At 37.9% G+C, this 18,610-nt stretch overlaps 1 protein-coding gene across 1 annotated transcript in view; it reads left to right on the top strand.

Moving 5' to 3' along the window:
• The window catches only part of LOC128530118 (carcinoembryonic antigen-related cell adhesion molecule 5-like), a 32,294-nt gene extending 19,675 nt beyond the window's left edge, over positions 1 to 12,619 (top strand). The window contains exons 7-13 of the mRNA XM_053503845.1: positions 7,768 to 8,043; positions 8,148 to 8,465; positions 8,560 to 8,826; positions 9,018 to 9,266; positions 9,367 to 9,474; positions 10,516 to 10,581; positions 11,567 to 12,619. Coding sequence (XP_053359820.1) covers positions 7,768 to 8,043; positions 8,148 to 8,465; positions 8,560 to 8,826; positions 9,018 to 9,266; positions 9,367 to 9,474; positions 10,516 to 10,577 — 1,280 coding nt within the window. The 3' untranslated portion in view covers positions 10,578 to 10,581; positions 11,567 to 12,619. The remainder of the gene's footprint in view (positions 1 to 7,767; positions 8,044 to 8,147; positions 8,466 to 8,559; positions 8,827 to 9,017; positions 9,267 to 9,366; positions 9,475 to 10,515; positions 10,582 to 11,566) is intronic.
• The last annotated feature ends 5,991 nt before the right edge of the window (positions 12,620 to 18,610 follow it).

The following is an 18,610-nucleotide window of genomic DNA, read 5'->3' as shown; positions in this document are numbered from 1 at the left end:
TCCTGAAGCAAGGGCAAGTATTCACGCACCCATCGCTTTCAGAATAGGTCGGCAAGGTACTGAATTTGCTTCCACTTGCGACGTGCGTAAGTGTCCTCTTTTTTGAAAAGACCAGGAGGCAAGTTTGGCTGTTTTTTCATCAGCAGCAGGTGGTTAGGTGTCAGGGGCTCCAGGTCTGTGGGATCGTTTGTAGCAGTGGTAAGGGGTCGGTCATTCATTATAGCTTCCACCTCACACAGGAATGTATGCAAGCTCTCATCGTTTAGTGTTTGTTCTTTTAGTACAGACCTCAAGATTTTTTTAACTGACCTTATCTGCCTTTCCCATATTCCACCGAAGTGAGACCCAGCAGGAGGATTAAATATCCATTGTATCCCCTTTTGCATGAGGACGCCTTCAATTTTTGACTGATTCCACTGATGGATAGCTTTACGCAATTCAGTCTCAGCGCCTATGAAGTTTGTTCCATTATCACTTCTCATAACTGACACCTGGCCTCTTCTGCACATGAAGCGTCGAATAGCATTTAAGCAGGAGTCTGTATCTAATGACTGCGCGACTTCAATGTGCACGGCTCTTGTTGTCAGACAAGTAAACAATACGCCATATCTTTTAACATTACTTCTACCCCGTTTGACCTCGAAGGGTCCAAAATAGTCTACCCCTACGTTAGTGAACGGTGGGTGATCTGGTGTTATTCTATCGCGTGGCAGTTCTGACATTTTTTGTTCACTATTCTTCGCTTTGATCTTTCTGCATGTCACACAACTGGACAGAAACTTTCTCACAAGGGAATTTGCTGTCGGAATCCAGTATTTCTGCCGCAATTTTGAAAGCATATAATTCCTTCCACAATGTCCGACCTGTTCATGAGTGTTTCTTAAGATTAGAGTTGTAATGTGTGAGTCTTTAGGTATAATGACAGGGTGTTTTACATGCTCGGGCATTGCAGACCTACCAAGACGTCCTCCAACTCTTAGCACTCCATCCTGCAGTACTGGATCTAGTTTGGAGAGACAACTGTTTCTTTTTACGGAAGCATTACCCTTTTGTAACATGGAAATTTCGTCTTTGAATTTTTGGTTTTGAACGAACTTAATGACTTCGTTTTCTGCCCTTGTTAAGTCCTTAATTGTTAGAGACTTATGGTTTTCTATTATTGAGTTGTTTGCCTGTCCCTTAATCCTTTTTGTTTTCTGTTTAAGCATGTCTTTAATGCAAAGAATCCAGGCAACGGATCTTTTTAACTTATACCAGTCGGAGTGATAGTTAATCAGTTTACTCACGGCATCTGTGCTCTCTGTAGTTTTTACGAGATTCACTGAGGCTGAGTGTTTAATCTCAATGTCATCCTCTTTCATCGACAGATCGTGAATGTTTTCAGGCCATTTACTCTCTGGTGTTTTAAGAAAGGGGGGACCGTGGATCCAGTTGTTGTTTTTCATGAATTTTTCACAGGAAACTCCTCTGGAAGCAGTGTCGGCTGGGTTTTTTGAAGTGTTGACGTACCTCCACTGCTGTGGCTTGGTTGACTCTCGTATGATGGAGATTCTGTTAGCGACAAAGGTTTTAAAGCGAAGTTTTTCATTAACAATGTATCTCAAAACAGTTGTGCTGTCGGTCCAAAACACAGAGTCCAGCAGTTCTATTTCCAGTTGACCTTTCAACATTTTGTCGTTGTTTACGGCAACCACTGCCGCTGTCAGTTCCATTCGGGGGATAGTAGTTTGTTTCAAGGGCGCTACGCGAGAATTCCCCATCATGAATGCACAGTGTGTAAGTCCATCAGCATTTACTAACCTAATATATGAGACAACTCCATATCCCATTTCACTTGCATCTGAGAAGTGGTGAAGTTGTGCTGTATTTGTGACTCCAAAGTCAACTGGTTTTACGCATCTTGCTACACTAAACTCAGACAATTGATGCAACTCGTGTAGCCAGGCCCTCCATCTTTTTATAAATTGTTCGGGAATGTCATCGTCCCAAGCGAGTCTCTCTTTACATAACTGCTGCATTAAGATCTTAGCTGGCAGTATGACTGGTGCAAGGAAGCCTAAGGGGTCATAAATTGAACTAGTGACTGACAAGATTCCTCTTCTAGTCGCAGGCCGCTCTTTTAAACTAATCTTGAACTTGAGCGTGTCTGAATTAATACACCACAGCACCCCTAGGGCTCTCTCAACGGGGAGTACGTCTTTACTCAAATCTAAGTCCCTCATGTCTTTAATTCTCTCACTCTCAGGGATGGAAGCTAGCAATGTACGACTATTACTTGCCCACTTGGTGAGGTGAAACCCTCCACTTGCGCACAGTTTGGTGAGATTACTATATAGCGCAACTGCTTGACTATGACTAGAGACAGACTTCAAGCAGTCGTCTACATAAAAGTTTTTAAGTACTGTGTTGACTGCCTCGGCAGATGCATTGCTGCGGTTTTCTTCTGCCGTTTTCCTAAGGGCGAAGTTAGCTACACTTGGAGATGATTTTGCACCAAACAAATGAACAACCATTTTATACTCAACCAAGTTCTGACTCACGTCTCCATTCGGCCACCACAGGAAACGCAACAAGTCTGTGTCCTTTTCCGGAACTCTGACCTGATAGTACATGGCTTCCACATCTGCCATCATGGCAACTTCTTCTTGTCTAAAGCGTGCGAGCACCCCAATGAGTGGGTTTGTCAGGTCGGGTCCCTGCAGAAGCTCGCTATTTAATGATATTCCCTGATAGCTGGCAGCACAGTCAAAGACTACCCTTAGCCTTTTCTTTTGAGGATGGTACACACCATGGTGAGGTATGTACCACATTTGCCCGTCTTGTCGACTTAGGTGGGGTGTGGGGACCTTGACTGCGTGACCCTTTTCAAACATGTCGTTCATGAAGTTTAGATACTCTTTGTGAAAGGAGCGGTTATGCTTAAACTTCCGTTTGAGGTTCAGTGCGCGCTGCATGGCTGCGCTTCGGTTATTGGGCATTTGAATAGCTGCTTTCTTAAATGGGAGACCGATGTAGAAGTGATTATCGGTAAATTGCAGGGAGTTAGTTACAGAGTCTAAAAACTGATAGTCCTCTTGTGACAACTCAGCCTTGTCATCACAGTTCCGTTCAGGAAAATCATGGTTGTACTGTTGTATCAGCATTTGTTCCACACTTTCGATGGAGACTCTGTTGACTGCAACGCTCACTTGCTCATTGTCACATGTGCCTTCCTCGACCGACTCTCGAAGAGGTCCATTTATGGTCCATCCAAGAGCAGTCTTTACTGCATATGGCCCATTGTGCCTGCTGTTAATTACTCGCCATGGTTCTAGGAGCCTGTGCTCTTTGTTACCTATGAGAATTTCAACTCCAGCATTAATGTAAGGCAGTTTTACTTCGCTGAGGTATGGCCACTTATCAATGTCGTGCTGTTGTGGAATATTTTCCACTGAGACTGGGATACTCTTTTGTGTGAACACTTTGGGGAGTTCAATAAAGGTGTTTTTTTCCAGACTGCTAACCTCTAGGTCAGTAAGCACGTAACTTTCTACTTGTTTCCTCGCGTTCATGGTGCTTAACATGATGTCAATTTTTTTACCTTGTATGTTTAATCGCCTTGCTAGTGACTCTGTACAAAAGGTAGCAGAGCTACCTGGGTCCATAAAGGCGTATACTTTTACTGTCTTGTTGCCTTTCTTGGACTTTATTTTAACAGGTACTATGGAGAGAATACAGTCATCTCCAGCCCCGATACACGCACTCGTTTCGTGACTCGCTGTAACAGGCAATGTTTGAACTGGTTCGGTTTCGTCAGCCTTTACGATCGCTTGAGCTGTGTCCTTTGCTGCAATGTGTAGCATGCGAGGATGTTTCTTTGAGCACAACTGACATGTAATTTTCTTCGTGCAGTCTTTGCTTAAATGTCCTTTTACTAAACAGCCAAAGCAGAATCCATTCTTTTTTAGAAATTCCAACTTGACCTTATATGTCTCATTGTTAAACTTGTGGCATTCGTCTAGGGTATGATCTTGCTCACAGGATGCACAAGGTTTAGTGAAGGCACTAATAACTAACGCACCACTACTCTTTACTGTGATTGAGTCTCTATGATTTTTACCAACCTGTTTTACGCCGGTCGCAAAGCTGCTACCTCTCTTTTCTTCCATTTTTTGCTTGAATCCTGAAGGGGATTTGTTGCCGTGCTTTTTACCACTAGTCGTTGTACCACTAGTCGAAACGTTCAGGTCTCCAAAAAGTGGGTTAGACATTGCCTTTGCTTCCCGTTCTACGAATTTCATCAGCTGCACGAACTTAGCTGTTTCTTCATTGCGCTCTTCGTACTTGTATATGTGGCTTCTCCATTTTTCACGCAATTTGTAGGGCAGTTTTGAGGCAACACCTCTCAAGTTGGTAGCATTGTCTAGCTCATCCATGTAGTTAATGCTTGACATGGTATTGTAACATTTTACTAGGAACAGGGAAAAAGTTTTGAGCGACTTTCCGTCCTCTGACTTTATTTCCGGCCAGTTGAGTGCCTTTTGCATCAGCGTTGTAGCGATTATTTGTCTATTTCCGAAATTGTCATGTAACAGTTTCATAGCCTCTGCGTAACCACAATGTTCTGGCATGAGCAGGCAGCTTCTCACTAGGTCCTTAGGCTGACCTTCAGTATACTGCTCGAGGAAGAACAGCCTTTCATGATTGCTATCAGTGTTGGTCTCGATGGCATATTTAAAAGCTCTTACGAAGGACGTGAACTCAAGAGGGTCACCATAGAATGGAGGAACATTGCGCGGAGGTAAGGAATGTTGCCTCTGACTCTTTGCAAACATTTCTGTAAGATCTGCCTGAAGTGGCATCCTACCCTGAGGCTCCACTATGTCAGTGTTGTAAAGTGAGTGTTCGTTACCTTGGGTGGGCAGTTCCATTAGGGTGCTTGACATTATGGGTTTGGCACTCACGGGCATGCTTAAGTGGGTTGCTCGGAGGCGTGATGGCAGCTCAAGATATTCCGTTGCCGAACTGTGGTCGCAGTGGTCTTTGTGCTCCGGTTTGGAAGCGCATGCACCGCGCGTTTTGATGGTCACGTCCTGTCTTGCAGGACCTTGCCGTTCTTCACAACCCTGATACACTTTTATTTTTGCATTAACCTTTGCAAGCTTCGCTTCGAGTTCCAGCCTTTCCTTTTTAACCTTTAATCGTGCTTGGAATTGTGCTTCCTCTATTTCTAACGCCTGCCGTTGCTCTAAGATTGCTGCTTCAGCCAGCAAGGATGCTCTGTCAGCTTCTGCCTGTTTTAGCCGAGCTAAGGATGCTGTAGATGATGAGGACCTTTTGGATGCTACCGTCACTACGCTTCCGTGCTTGTTAGGAGTGAGCGCCCTTAGTTCCACCATTGACACACTGTCCTCTGGTAAAACTCCGTCGTCGAATGTTTGAGGCGGCTTAGAGCGGTTCTGAGTTTCTGTAATCCACGTCTCTACCCTTTTCCTGAATTCTGTGGCGCACAGCAATTTAGACATATACCAGTTTCGCCGGTCATGTTCGCGTTCGTTTTCGTTTAGGTGCAATCGCACATCCCTATTGCTTTCAACAAAGTTCTCCAGTAGCGCCTTGTATTTCGTATGGTATTTGGTTTCAACGTCATACAGATTGCAGGCATCGTACATAAGCAACTCTAATTCACCAGTTAATGCAGTCAATTGACTCCACTTGCCTTCTCTGGCGTTCTTCAGTTCGTGAAGCTTGTCTGCGGCTTTTTTGTCGTCGGGCGCCATCACCTGCTCAGGTTCGGCGACAGCAGCGTTGTCCTCGCCGTCTGACATAGTGAAATTTAAAGCAGGCAAAGTCCGTTTATCGCTTTCGGTTTCGGTTGCTCGTTGGCAGTCGATGCGCGTTTTTGAAGTCGCACGTGCGCTCTTCACTCCACGTTCACACTCTTAAATCACTTATCTTCATTTTGCAGCGGAGCAAGCTTTTGACTTTAATGTAGGTGCATGTTATTCACAAGTTCTGACGCGTGTCTTTAGTTACACAGTGTCACTGACGACATCAGACGTTTCGTTGATTTCTTTGTCTCTTGTTTATTTTCAACATCAAAAACAACGGTTGTTACAGTTTCTTGCATAAATCCACTGTAGTCACGACAAGTCGCTTGCTGTGTTCTGTAGCTTCGATAGATTACAGTTACAACAACTTATTTTACTGTATTCCTTTTAGCTTACTGTCTCACGTTATCACGGTCAAAAGCTTGTGTGCTCCACACCTTTCTGTATCCTTCCGTGTCTTAACAACAACTACAACTAACGTGCGTGATAGACATGGAACTGCATAACTGTGGGATGATGTCACAGAACAACCCAAGAAGTGATGTCACAATACAAATTATATTTATGATACTTAATGCTTAATGCTTAACTAATAAACTGAAATAAGATAAACATAACAACAAATCACAAGAATGAAATATGGCCCTTACACTCGCCTTAAATGTTTGTGTGTGTGTGTGTGTGTGAGTGTGTGTGTGAGTGTGTGAAGCACCCCCTCTCTGCTTTACACACACAAACAAACACACACACTCTCTGCTTTTTACAGAAACACTGCTCTGCCGCAATTCTTTTCAATGGTAAAGTGCAGGTTCATTTGTTTGTTTGTTTGTTTTACGTTACAACAGTGATTCCGTTAGTATGCGCTCACACGAGTGTCATTAGCGATGTTCCTTGCTAATTTCTCCGACAAAACAGACTTTCTGGTAATGTGTGTTTATGTGAATGTCTTATGTGTGTGCACGCAAGTAAATTGACACCGTGTCGGTTCACACACTTTCTCTCGGGACTGGAGGGGCTTGACACACACACACACACACACACAAACACACACACACACACCGCCTGCACGCATAAACGCACATTTACTTTTTTTGAAAGGTAAAGTGCAGGTTATTTCTTTTATTTTTACTTAATATTTAGTGTTAATTATTTTAATGTATTTATTTTTTTGTACTGTGGAACGAATAATTTGAGTTTCCAATTTTATTTTTTATGGGAAAATAAAAATTGATTCATGAGTGTTTGTTTATGAGTGGAATACGAACCCGCATCCAGAAAGAATTATGCTCGTAATTCAAGGTTCCACTGTATATTAACTTATAAATTTAGATTGTGAAGAAAATATGGTGTGATGGCATGTTAATATTAAAAATGTATGATATCCTGAAAGATTAAAAACTGAATTTACAGGGAACAAGTAAAGATACTGTGTCTTTTTAGAATGCACTACAATTGGCACTTTAAGCATGGCAGCTACATACTGTACATATGCAATTTGTAATAATAATAAAATGTGTAATAAGTGTGTATTTCTTAGGTTTCAGTAAAATGCAAAATTTAAATAGGGCATTATGTGAAGTTAGCAAGACAAGTGATTATAAGATTTTTTTTAATTAGGTTACTTAAAGAAATAATAGGGCATCATTTATAAGAAATATAAAATGCAACTTACGATTTACACATTTAAACATGAAATTATTTTCTGAATTTTGCAAATAAGCTTATTTAAATTAATTTAAAAATCTGTTGAATCTGTTAACTTGTGCATCAGCATTTAAATCGTTAAAATGTCATTAAATTATGTTTACAATAGGACAGAATAATAATTTACAAATTATTTCATGTGCACTTAATATGATATTTTAAAATTATAATTCCACATGCAAGTATTACTTTAGATTTTAGTAACAGCAATAAAATCTAATATATAAATAACAGAAGTGTACTTTTCTTACAGAGAGTCCTAAAGCTGTGGTGAGCATAAAGCCTGATAATAATGTGTTCAGAGGAGAGAGAGTGACTCTCAGATGTCAAATACAGGGAGGAGGAGACATTAAATGGACATACAGCTGGTATAAGAATAATAACAAAGTCCACCCAGACCGCACAACAGAGGATTACAACCTCAGCTCAGTTAGTAATTATTACAGTGGTACATACACCTGCAGAGGGACAAGAAGCAGTGACTCTCAGAGCTCAGAGATCAGTGACGCTCTTACACTCACTGTATCAGGTACAGTAAATGTGTTTCTCTTATTTTGTCATTTAATATATGTCACAAGATTACCACTCTGTTTGATTTTATATTTAAATCCTTTTACATGCATTGTCCATCAGACCCAGCAGAGACAGTAGTGAGTGTGTCTCCACTGAGCTGGCTGACTGAAGGAGACTCAGTGACTCTAAGCTGTGAGGTTAAACACTCCTCTACAGGCTGGACATTCAGCTGGTACACAGATGTTCCCTACAGAGACAGTCAGGGTTCCCTCAGGTACAGGACAGCGCTCCTCTCAGACAGCAGCAGAGGATCTGGAGGCTCCTACACTCTCAGTCCTGTTACTCTGAATCACACAGGAGTTTATATGTGCAGAGCAGAGAGAGGAGAACCAGTCTTTCACACACACTACAGCAAACCACAGCCTCTGTGTGTCACTGGTGAGGAAATACATCAACAACTATGGTGAATGTGTGAATATAATATATATATATATTTTATAATATATAATCATATTAATATAATTATTACCAGCTGAATCTCCTCCAGTGTCTCTGATCATCAGTCCCAGCAGAACTCAACACTTTACTGCTGACTCTCTCTCACTGAGCTGTGAGGACCAGAGAGACTCTACTGGATGGACAGTGAGAGGATACACACACAGTGAGACACTGTTCAATTGTTCATCAGTTTCAGGATCTACATGTAACATCAGCTCCCTCTCTACATCACACACTGGAGTTTACTGGTGTCAGTCTGAATCTGGAGGATGCACTAATTCTCTCAACATTACAGTGCACAGTGAGTCTTCAATTGTCCTATCAAATTCAATTATAAATTAAATTGTCAAAATTTAATCTGTCAAAGGTTTGTGAATAAATATGCCACTGCGGTCATACAGTATTATTACATGAAACAGATCAGGTGAGATGTGTATGTTAAAATAATAGTTAGGCAATGTGTTTTCAGTGACATCTTTCTCTTTCCTACAGATGGTGATGTGATCCTGGAGAGTCCTGTTCATCATATAACTGAAGGAAATGTTTTGACTTTACGCTGTTTATTTCGCAACATAAAGATCTCAAAATCTGGTATTGATTTTTATAAAAACAATTCAGTTTTCCAGAACAACACTCAAGGAGAGATGACCATCAGTAGTGTCTCAAAGTCAGATGAAGGTTTCTACCACTGTACACACCCAGAGAGAGGAGAGTCACCGAAAAGCTGGGTTTCAGTCAGAGGTGAGGAACCAGATCTTCTTACTTGAATTAGATTTGTAAAAATATATATATATTTTTCAGTCTGCAGTGATTAGATATCTGGATTCCCATCTTTTCTTAGTTTCGCCTTCAGGATCCTCTGGTTTAATTATAGGACTGAGTTTGGGCTTTGTGTTTGTCATCTTAATGATCTTACTGATCCTGCTGCTGTGCTACAAGAGGAAAAAAGGTTTGATGATCAGTTCTATTTTGCCCAAAGCACAACAATTCTGTCTACAGGCTATTTGTTAAATGATTGTTTATTTGCTGTCTTAGATATTATTAATATTTTTTTAATTAGGCAAGGTAAAAACAAATAATTTTTTACATTTTCCTATTTCATCAGATAGAGTTTATTCGACAGTATTTTAATTGTAAATCAGCACAAAAATCATTCTGCTATGAACATAAAATATAACAATGAACATTAAATATTTTCTTATTTTTTTACATGTGAATTTAGTACTCTTTCCTGATTTTTTTTTATACATTGTAAATCAATGCTGAAAAATATGCAAAATTATCTTTTGCACACTTGATATTGAGATGTCTGGTACATATTCTCTGTAACGCCTTCATAAAGGCTTTAATTGGAGGTGCTGTCTGTTAATTGGTGATTTCTGAAGCTAGTAACCCTAAATGGACATTTCCTCTGCAGCAAAGGTAAGTTTTGGTCTTGCGTCCCTGTGAATGTCTTCATGAGAGACAGTTTCATCATGGTGCTTGATAGGTTTTGCAAACGCACTTGACAAAACTGTACTTGCAAGAACCATTCCAGAACAGCTGACCTTCATGTCTTGAAATAACAAGACAGTTGTAGATGTTACTTAATTATTTAACTAAATTATGGTGATAATGTCTATGAAAATACTGATATGAGGACCACAGGCATAGTCTATATAGTGTTACAAATACAAGTTGTTCTCCAGTCTAATCCTTGCAGTACACAATCAACCTCATATCAGAATATTAGGCACTACCGTTGACTAAAAATTTCCGTCAAAGTTCTTTTCAAGCTGCGCTAATCAAATCAGCCACAGATGATCATAGTTGAAAGTCAAATGGCTTTGTGGGCCATTGAGAAAGTGATTAGCTTCACCTTATTGAGTTTACAAGTGATTTTTAGGAGAGGATGATCCTTTTCATCATATTTTTTTTGTTTGTTTCTGACAGATTTGGCAATGTACAATTGTAAAAAGTTTTGTAATAACTAACTTTTTTTATCTTCCAGCTGATTCTTTAGCTAGGACAAGCAATTTCTCCTTTGAGGTTGTTTTGAAAGACCAAAAATAAAATGGTAAGAATACTGCATGAAACGAATGCTAAATCAAACTACTTTTGGTGTTAACGTAAAATAATTTCTGTAATGATGCAACCAGAAAACCAGGCAATGTGATTTATTCTCTGACTACGATACAATATTTTTTAAAGATGGTTACTGCTTTCTATCTTATAATTCTGCATGTATATCAGATGTGTGATTAACACCAAAATTTACAGTAAATTAATTAGATGTATGCATAGCGGTTAACACTGTGGCCTTCCACCACTAGGGTTGAGGATTCAAGTCTCAAGTGACTATGTATATACCTGGGCAACACCTCAGGAGATTTAAAGTGAGGCCAAAAAATCTCAGAGGCCCTCCAGTGGCTGGTGGCAGTAATGAGTACAAACCTGTTCTTGACTGTTGCGAATTAATCAGGCATTTATCAAATTAAAAAAAAAAATAAAAAAAAGAATTTAAAAAGTAAAGAGTACTAATCATTATATATATATATACACACACACACATATATATATATATATATATATATATATATATATATATATATATATATATATAAACATTACACAGAACTTTACTACTAACTTTTCATACTAAATGTTTTTTTTTCCTGTGGCTGTTACTGCACTGAACTGTTGATCATGGACTGTCAGCTAACACATCACTACACTGTCACTTTCTGTTTCTATTGCACTGTTTACCACTATGCATTTTTGCATCATCGATAATTATGCTCATCATTGCACTACTGTATATTCCACCCATATTTATTCTGTATATACTGTACAAATAAGAACTCACACATATATATGCATAACACATCACATGTATTTATTGTAAATAAGCCACTTATGCACTTCCAGTTAGATGCTAACTACATTTCATTGGCTCTATACATGAACTCTGCACAATGAACAAAGTTGAATCTAATTTAATCTTATCTAATCTAATCTAATGGGCACCCGATTAAATAAAATGACATGTTCTTTATGCCTAGGTTCCTGAAGAAGATCTAAAGTCTCCAATCAGGAATTTAAAAATTTGCTAATGTACTGTACATGGAAATACATACATTATGGAGCACTTTAGAATTTCTGGATTTACTTTTCCCCTTAAATTACATTTAGGAATTGTAAGAAGTGGGCAAGGTACTCACATCCTATACTTGAGATCGTTTTAATGCAATGCCCTGCAGAAATTAAGTTAAACATATAAATATTTGTTGTAGGATGTAGTGGAGCAAAAGTAAAAAAGTATCCACTAATTAAATTTATCAGGTTCAGAGTACAGACAAATAAAATATGCACTTAACCACAGTAATTAAGAAATGTACTTAATTGTTTTCACCTGTGTGCATTGTACAAACTCCTGATAGAAATGAATATAAACTGTTTCACAGCATAATCAATCTTTTTCTTGAAAAATTTTAAAATTAGATTTCATTGACTGTTTTTTTCTTTAGCATTATCCAATGGAATGTTACAGTACATTGTTCAGTGTAATGTTTATAAGGAGATTAGTAATAATCATATATTTTGTCTTAATTGCTTTAAAGAGTCAGTAATGCAGTATTGTCCTTATTATTGCAGCTCACAGACTGAGAAAGTACACTGAATAAAACTGTTTATCACCCCTATATATTTTAATACAATAAAACAGACCAAAATATAATTAAAAGTAATACATACATTTTTAGAATTTTACATATTATTTGCTCTGAATTATTTCCTTTTATATCCTATGTTAAATATTTAGGGGGAAAAAATAAATTTAAGGATGTATACATGCTGTGTGAAAAACCTTGAATAATAATAAATACAATTAGTACAATATTGTGATATTTTTATGACTGTGTTTTATGATTTTATTTTGTATATACTGTATTCATGTATTACTTTCCAAACTATGTATTTAGTATTCACCAGGATGGACTATTAAATATATACTGCCAAAAAAAAAAATGTCAAATATGTCCAAAATGCATATTCTTTTTAATTGTATGTCATAATTTTTTTATTGTTCAATATATTTATGCATTAATTGTCTTTGATAACTTTATATAAACATAAATAAACAATGTCTTCATAAACAACAGCAACACTTATGTTCTCCTCTTCTCTCAATTATCAGAAAGTATGTAGGGTTTAATTACTGCCATTTGGCTGAGTGTATTTTTTTATGTTTTTTATACAAAATTGTGTTTCATTTGTTTAAAGAAAACATTTTGCACAACAATACACTATTGTTACATAATAACAATAATAATAATAATAATAATAATAATAAATCATGAACATTTTAAATGTTTTAAATATTACAATACTCCAAATCCTTGTCTGGGTATATATTTAAATGTTTTAAACTAAAAAATACAAAGGTTGTCAGTTGTATTGTGGAGGTTCTCTGGAGATAATGGGAGATTGTACTCCCACATTACTAAAATATCTATGAGTTTTATCTCCCATACAATCAAAAAATTAGGGGTTCGTGCTAATATACAAAAAGTAAAATTATAGTACATTACTACAGGTAGGTAGGGAAGCTACAAGGAATGCTAACATCTGTCCTTGAAACCTCATGGATAAATGCAACTCAGCGAAATTGAGGATAAAAATGTGAATAACTCTAATTCATACTTAAAACCAATTTTATAAGCAATAGTACAATACAGACACTGCAAAAAGAAAGAAAAGTAACTTCAAGAGATAAACAAATGCTTTTTCGAAAGGTTCTATTGAACCCCAGACAAGACCAATGATTTCGTATATAAGTTCCAAATCATTTTGGTAAAATACAGCCACGACAGGGCCCGACAGTACATCTTCTAAGCCTAAAAATAAATCAAATTATAAAACCAACGGAGTAACACTGTATTTTGTAGCATTTGGAAAAGTGTTCTCTTGTCAGACTTAATAAAACAATCAATATTACTGTTTGGCCATAATTGATCAGCACTATACAGTACAGCTTTTATTTCAGAAAACACCATTTCAAGTGTATTGGATCATAAAAAGACTGATGGACTTACATGATGGACTTATGAATACATGGCATATTAAGTAAATAGGGATTATCTAGAAATACTGAAGGAAAAAAGTTAAAGCTTTATCCCAACTGATCTGGGCCCGGTTTCTCAATAATGCACACTATTCGCGCGCTAAGAAGACTCTTAAGATATATCTTACGTAAAGTGATAACTTTTCTAAGTGTATTTCTCGAACTGTCCCTTAGGAGTCTTCTTAAGTCGCTGCCTCTTATGTCCGACGTTACAAGGGGCTGTCTACAGTGAAGGTCCTGAATTAGCTGACATCAATTGCTCAGGAATCAATTTTTGACTCCTTTTGCATGACAGCGTTTCATATTAATTATATATATTAAATCACCAAACTGTCGCTAATATTTTCATGTAACCTGTAGTGGCGGTGAAATGAAGCGGGTATACAATCATAGGTGATTGACAAACAGCTGACAACACTCTTCTGCTTCAGAAACAATGTAAAGCATGTCAGTTGTTGGGGTTGTATAGCGCACTATGGAATGAATACGATGAGATGCCAGAGTAGAGGTTAAATACCCCTATGTCACCTATGCGGTTTCGTGCAGTGGCCGTAAGTACGATTCATCATGATTCAGCGCGAGTTTAAATGAATGAACAAATGAATGAATTTGGTGGCATGGTGGCATAGTGGTTAGCACTGTGGCCACGCACCTTCAGGGTGAAGCATTTGAGACCTGCCTTGAGCCTGTGTGCATGGAGATAGGATGTTCTTCCTGTGCTTGGCAGGTTTCCTCTGGGTACTCCAGTTTCATCCCACAAGTCCAAAGACATGCAGATTAGGCTAATTGGTGTTCCCAAATTGCCTTTAGTGTGTGTGTGTGTGTGGTGTGTGCATGTGTATGCCCGGTGATGGATGGGCCTATGGAACTCCAAAGTGTTCAAAATTAAATAAATAAACAGGAAATGATAAAATAAATAACTCTATGAATAAATAAGACACATATATGTAATATGTAATATGTATAATAACATATTTTGAAAAAAAAAAAGCTTATTATTGTGAAATACCCACTGCGCAACCTGACGTCGTAGTGACATTTTCCATGTCATTTTTGTACGACGGATTTCCGTCCATTGATGGGGTTGTTTTGTAAAGCCAAAATGACGTCCAAGTTGGGTCATGGTTGGACGTCCAAATAGTGGACCTAGTTTGGACGTCAAAATGACATAAAAAAAAAAAAAAGCCAGATTAGGTCGTCAAAATGACGTCAAAACGACGTCCAAGTTGGGTCATGGTTGGATGTCCAAATAGTGGACCTAGTTTGGACGTCCAAATGACATAAAAAAAATAAGCCAGATTAGGTCGTCAAAATGACGTCAAAACGACATCCAAGTTGGGTCATGGTTGGACGTCCAAATAGTGGACCTAGTTTGGACGTCGAATAGATGTCCAGAACTGGTCATGGACCGACGGACCCAATATGGACGTGATCTGCACGTCTATCCGGCGTCCAATGTTTAGTGGGTATATTGCACACTGCTAAATAAATTTACTTATTATTATGAAATAATATTTCATGGTCATTATTATTTTTTTGCCAATAACAGATTATTGCAGAGGTATTTTATTTAATTCCAGCTGTTTTTATTTCAAAATGTATTTTTTTCAAAGTCATTTTTTTTAATTTCAAAATTCCGTTTTTCATGGTGGCCTATTTATTTCATAATGCGACTGTTCAGCAGAATGAGTAGTATTGTCAATCAAGAGCGATAGGGCGGAGCCAGCTGTGTGATTGGTTGTTCCTTTATTCAGACATAAGTATTATCGCATGAAGTGATTTAGATCTAATGGTGCAATACATATCCTATGCAGTAGGTGGCAGTACAGCGTCTACTGGTAAATTATCTCTCTCTATCTGATCTGCTAAAATAAGCAAAAGTTCACACCAGTCCGCCATCTTCCGTGACTTTTGAATTAGCACACAACTTACTAGTACACACTAAAAAATGCTGGGTTGTTTTTTCTACCCAAACGCTGGGCTGCCTCTCTTGGGTCATTTTTCTGGGTTATTTACAGAGAGTTGGGTAGTTTTTGTGTAACCCAGCTGCTGGGTTGAAGTTTGGTTGTCCCCTTCCCCAAAGTTCACTGGTGGATTCAGCAGCTGTGTCAGCTTCGTGTCTTCTCTTTTGAGCGCTGATGACGGTTCACCCTTCTCGTGCATTTAAGGGAAAATGACGTTAAATACAAGGTCTGTATACACATGTTCACTCACCTAAGTCACATATGACTGAAAACTTATCACTATATGTAACATTTATGACTTTTACCGTGTTAAGGTTACACTTAAACTTTCAGGCTGGTCTGAGGTAAGATAATTTAGCTGACAGTAGCTGCTTTAGCTAGCCAGAGAACCCCACCTGTGTATGAGGGAAACGGATAAGATGTCTGAGCTTTTTATCTTTCTCTGTAGAATGTTTGCAGGGTGACGAAGATGGTGAATTGATGAATGAACGCTAAACTGTTAACTGTAGTGCTAGCATGATGCAGGCATTTAGTTAGGTTGCTAGCATTAGAACTGTATTAATATTACTGCTTGAGACAATAAAATGCTGGGGTGATACAAAACACTGATTTTCTCACAAATATCCAGACCTGCTAACCCCCATTTTTTCGGTAATTAGCTTAAAAACCACAAGATCAACTAGTCTGACATAAAAAAATAAATAATAATATTTAGGAGCTTTATCCTAAAAGCCATGCTTATTTTGCTGTTTTATTTTTGGTAGTAGCTGTCTCCATGTTTTTGTTTCTGGTTATCTATACCCTATCTTAATGGACAGCTTTGTCATTTTTTATTTAGTATCAATCCTATTACACACTGAATTGATAGTCAGTTTAATCTTTGCCATTCAACAAATCTTTTACTTTCATTTTTACTTCATGCAGGCTGAAGTGTCAAGACCGTACCCCTACATCCTGACGTTGCTCTCAGGCATTTGTCATTCTGGTGGGACAGGCTCTGGAGCAATGCACACTACTTGGGGCAGTTGATGTGTGCTTGAAGGCATTTTATATTTTTGACATTAATTATCCAAAGCAGTGTCCTTCTGTATAGGACTTTGTGTGATGTTGCTAGTGTATGAAATAGCGAGGCCTACCTGAAAAGTCATAGACAGTGTTTGTATTATACAATGAGACCAGGGCTGGATAGTTTTGTTCTGCAGAAAAGAGATCCTGCTCTGGCCTTGTGAGTAATAGTATAGTAATGATGTCGCTGTTGGTTATCTGTTCGTGTTTTTGAAAAATAAATGTTTTTTTTTTCCATGAACATTTAATAGGATGTTGATTATTGCATATATGTATGGTTTGCAAAACTTTGAAGTTTTTTTTTGTAATAGACCAGTATATCAAAGTAATTTAACTTTAAATAGACATGTTTTTTTTGTTTTTTTTTTTAAACATGAAAATAATAATAACCTATTTGTGAGGTAGAATTAACCCAACATTCCAGTTAAAATTAACCAACATCTGGGTAGAACATTTGACCAATTTATGTGGTAGAATTAACTCCGCATTATAGTTAAATATGGCCTAGCATTTAGGTTGAATATTAAACCCATTTTGCTGGGTTAAATTAACCAGTTAGTCCAATTAGTCCAATATTTACCCAGCAGCTGGGTTTAAAACAACCCAAACTGGGTTGTTTTTAACCCAGTATTTTTTAGGGTGTATAAAAATATAATGCAATACAGAAATAAATGCTTTTTAAGCATGTTATTTGAAGTATCACTGAACATATATTGGGTCATATTTGTAAAACAAAGGTTATTTGTTAAGACAAACAACACATAAAACTATAAAGACAATATTTTGGCAGGTCAGGGGGGATTATCTTGATGCAGTCAGTGTAAGATATACCATTTATCAGTGTAAGATGCAAGTGCAGCAGGTCAGTGATGATAAACCAGTGCCTGCTGATGATGACCAACACCTCTCCCCTTCTCTACCTGAGTGAAACTGATGCCAATCAAACTGACCGTAATGTTAGAGCTGTCAGAGCCTGCGGGACTGTAATTTCCCCTCACGCCAAAGGCATAATCTGCTAATTTGAAGAAGTACACAGCATCTGCTTTTAAAGCTTTTTCTTCTTGTTGCATACATTTTCAGCTCCACCTTTTCTTTTTTCCATTTTCATCCATGGCAATTATTCATTTTTTGCTGTATCGAGGAAGGATCCATCTCTTTCCTTCTGTAAATTAAAAGTGAAATGGGGGCGTGGTTTCAGAACACGTATGGAATAGGATTACAATACATTGACATGCACACAAACTGTGCCGCTTCGCGCCAGATAGCCAGCCAAAAAAGAGCTCAGAGTCAATAATAGCGTTCAGCACAAAACCTTTATCAGTGTCACAAAATTATAATACAAAACATACAGTAAAAGTAAAGAAAAGGGTAAAACAATAGAGCGTTTCCGGGGGAGCACCACAGCTGAGCTCCTACTCTGTTCTCTCCTCCTCACGCGCACACACCTCCTCACGCGCGCACACACCTCCTCACGCGCGCACACACCTCCTCACGCGCGCACACACCTCCTCAGCGCACACGCGCAGCACCTCATAAAGAGCAACAAACATACATAATGTGATGTATATGGAAGTATAATAGTGCCAAAATTTCTTAAAACAAAATAGCAGGTTGAATTACATGAACTGAAAAAAAAAACGTGCTGCAATAAAAATGTTTGAATTTTTCTGCATTGCAATTTGATCTGAATTGAAAAAAATCCTTAGAGAATTTACAATGTTTGAAATTTTTGCCACTGCAGTTTATTGTGGTTGTATATTTCAAGTGAAAATGTAATTCAAGCGTTTAAAATTCAATGCAAAAATATTCAAGTTACTAAATTGCAGTTAAAAAATATTTTCAAGTGATAAAAATACAATCATTATTTTTCAATCTAAATTTAGGTCGACAAAATTCAGGTAACAAAATTCAGGTAATAAAATTCAAGTTGCTAAAATTCAGGTCTTCACATCCGG

Source organism: Clarias gariepinus, chromosome 1 (genome assembly GCF_024256425.1).
Source record: "Clarias gariepinus isolate MV-2021 ecotype Netherlands chromosome 1, CGAR_prim_01v2, whole genome shotgun sequence".
In the NCBI taxonomy this organism is placed as follows: Eukaryota; Metazoa; Chordata; class Actinopteri; order Siluriformes; family Clariidae; genus Clarias; species Clarias gariepinus.
This window is presented reverse-complemented; position numbering and strand designations above follow the sequence as displayed.